At 56.4% G+C, this 2,259-nt stretch overlaps 1 protein-coding gene across 1 annotated transcript; it reads right to left on the bottom strand.

Moving 5' to 3' along the window:
• Positions 1 to 1,141: 1,141 nt before the first annotated feature.
• LOC111820947 (non-classical arabinogalactan protein 31-like) lies at positions 1,142 to 1,645 on the bottom strand (the record flags this gene model as incomplete). Its single annotated transcript, XM_023733125.1, has 1 exon — positions 1,142 to 1,645. A coding segment is annotated over one exon (504 nt), but the record flags the coding sequence as incomplete, so codon positions are not given.
• Between the last annotated feature and the right edge of the window lie 614 nt (positions 1,646 to 2,259).

Genomic DNA, 2,259 nt, shown 5'->3' with positions numbered 1-2,259 from the left:
AGATCTGACATGCCCTCCCTGCCCCTGCTCAAACGCCTCCCATGGCTCCCTGTTCCCTTTTGCAGAACCGCACGGAGCAGGGACTGGCCACTTCTGGCTGAAGGCTTCCTGGAAGAGGTGGCATTTGAGCCAAGCCTGGAGGATGCTCAGGCTTTCCACACAAAGGGGCAGCAGGGAGGGCATTGCTGGTGGAAAGAACTGCTCAAAGGTGTGGCAGTGGGAATGCGCCCGAGAAGCTGGCGCAAAGGTGCTTGGGGAGTGGAGGGAGGTGAGACAGATGAGTGAAACCGGATTGTTATGGGCCTTGAATGCCAGGATGGGAGCAGGGCTTGTTTGTCAGGGCAGTAGGGAGCCATGGGATGTCTTTGAACAGGGAGGGATATGGTCAGGTCGAAGGTGGGCATGGGATTTGGAGTGGGGCTCAGGAGGGAAACGGAACCTGTGGTCCAGATAGGGGAAAAGGAGATCTGAGCCAAAGCTAGGACCATGGGGATGGATGGGAGAGAGGCTCTGGAGGGAGAATGGGCAGGACGTGGAGAATGAGGGGGAGCGAGGGGATGAGGCTGATGCTCAGGGACAGGAAGGGGAAGCGATGGTGGAGTCTTTCATGAGATAGGGACATGGGAGGAGGAGCGGGTTTGAGGAAGGAGATGTTGAGTCTCAAGGCCTAGGGGTGTCTGGGGGATGCTTGGTGGGGTGTAGTGAAGACCACTGGAGCCTAAAATAATGCCTGGTACATTTCACGTGATCAATAACTGCTTGCCAATTGAATGGATGGAGGAAAGGAGGGATGGAGGAATGGATGGATGGACAGGGGGTGGGTGAATGGATGGATAGATGAATGGGTGGGTGGAAGGATGGATGGGTGGGTGGAGGGTTGGATGGATGAACGTGTGGATGAAGGAATTATTGGATGGATGTTGAAGAGATAGAAGAAGGGATGGATGAACGGATGGGTGGGTGGGTGGATAGATGGATGGATGGGAGGATGGGTGGTGAATGCGTGGATGGGTGGGTGGATAGATGGATGGATGGGAGGATGGGTGGTGAATGGGTGGATGGGTGGGTGGATGGATGGAGGGATAGATGGGTGGATGGATGTGTAGGTGGATAGAGGGATGGATGGATGGATGGATGGATGGATGGATGGATGGATGGATGGGTGGGTGGGTGGATGGATAGATGGATGGATAGATGGATGGGTGGATAGATTTGTGGAGGGATAGATGGGTGGATGGGTGGATGAATGGGTGGATGGATGGATGGGTGGGTGGATAGGTGGATGGATGGATGGGTGGATTGATGGATGGAGGGATAGATGGGTGGATTGGTGGATGGATAGATGGGTGGGTGGATGGATGGGTGGGTGGGTGGATGGATGGCTGGCTGGCTGGCTGGCTGGATGGATGGATGGGTGGATAGATTTGTGGAGGGATAGATGGGTGGATGGGTGGATGAATGGGTGGATGGATGGATGCATGGATGGGTGGGTGGATAGGTGGATGGATGGGTGGATGGATGGGTGGGTGGATGGATGGGTGGGTGGATGGATGGATGGGTGGATTGATGGATGAAGGGATAGATGGAGGGATAGATGGGTGGGTGGGTGGATGGATGGAGGGATGGATGAGTGGATTGATGGGTGGGTGGATGGATGGTGGGTGGATTGATGAATGGGTGGGTGGGTGGATAATGGATGGATGAGTGGATAGATGGATAGATGGATGGGTGGATGGAGGGGTGGGTAGGATGGAGGGATGGATGAGTGGGTGGAGGCTGAGGACAGAAGCGGTTTCCCAGAGAGTGAAAAGCACAGCGCTAGGGAAGCCCCAACTTCAGGGTCAGGCGGAGGAGATTTGGGGGGCCCAGAAACCATGCCCATTGCCCCCATGCCTCCCTCTCAGCGAGGCCTCCCCCCAAGTCCTTCCCCCTGCCTTCACTCCCGATAAACGGCTCTAGGACTCACTGTCCCCCCGCCCCCCAGCTCCACTCTGGGGGGCCCACCACAGTCAAATCAGTGGAAAATTAAAATAGTGCCTGTGTGCTGGTTATCGGCGGCTCAGCTGGGCCACTTAATGACCCCTTTCTGCGGATTGTTACCAGCTGGAGGTGGCTTGGGGAGGGGGCCAGCACCGAGCTGCCCAATCTGAGTGGGACAGGGAGGGGTGACCCCTGGAAACCGTGCTGCCAACGAGCAGGGAAGCAGCCATGGGAGGCACATGGTGGTAGTAATGGGGGATGCCAGGAAAATGGTGACCA

The sequence above is a fragment of the Trichechus manatus genome, unplaced genomic scaffold, assembly GCF_000243295.1.
Source record: "Trichechus manatus latirostris isolate Lorelei unplaced genomic scaffold, TriManLat1.0 scaffold00057, whole genome shotgun sequence".
Taxonomy (NCBI): Eukaryota; Metazoa; Chordata; class Mammalia; order Sirenia; family Trichechidae; genus Trichechus; species Trichechus manatus.
Note: the sequence above shows the minus strand (reverse complement) of the source record. Positions and strands in the feature narration are given on the sequence as shown.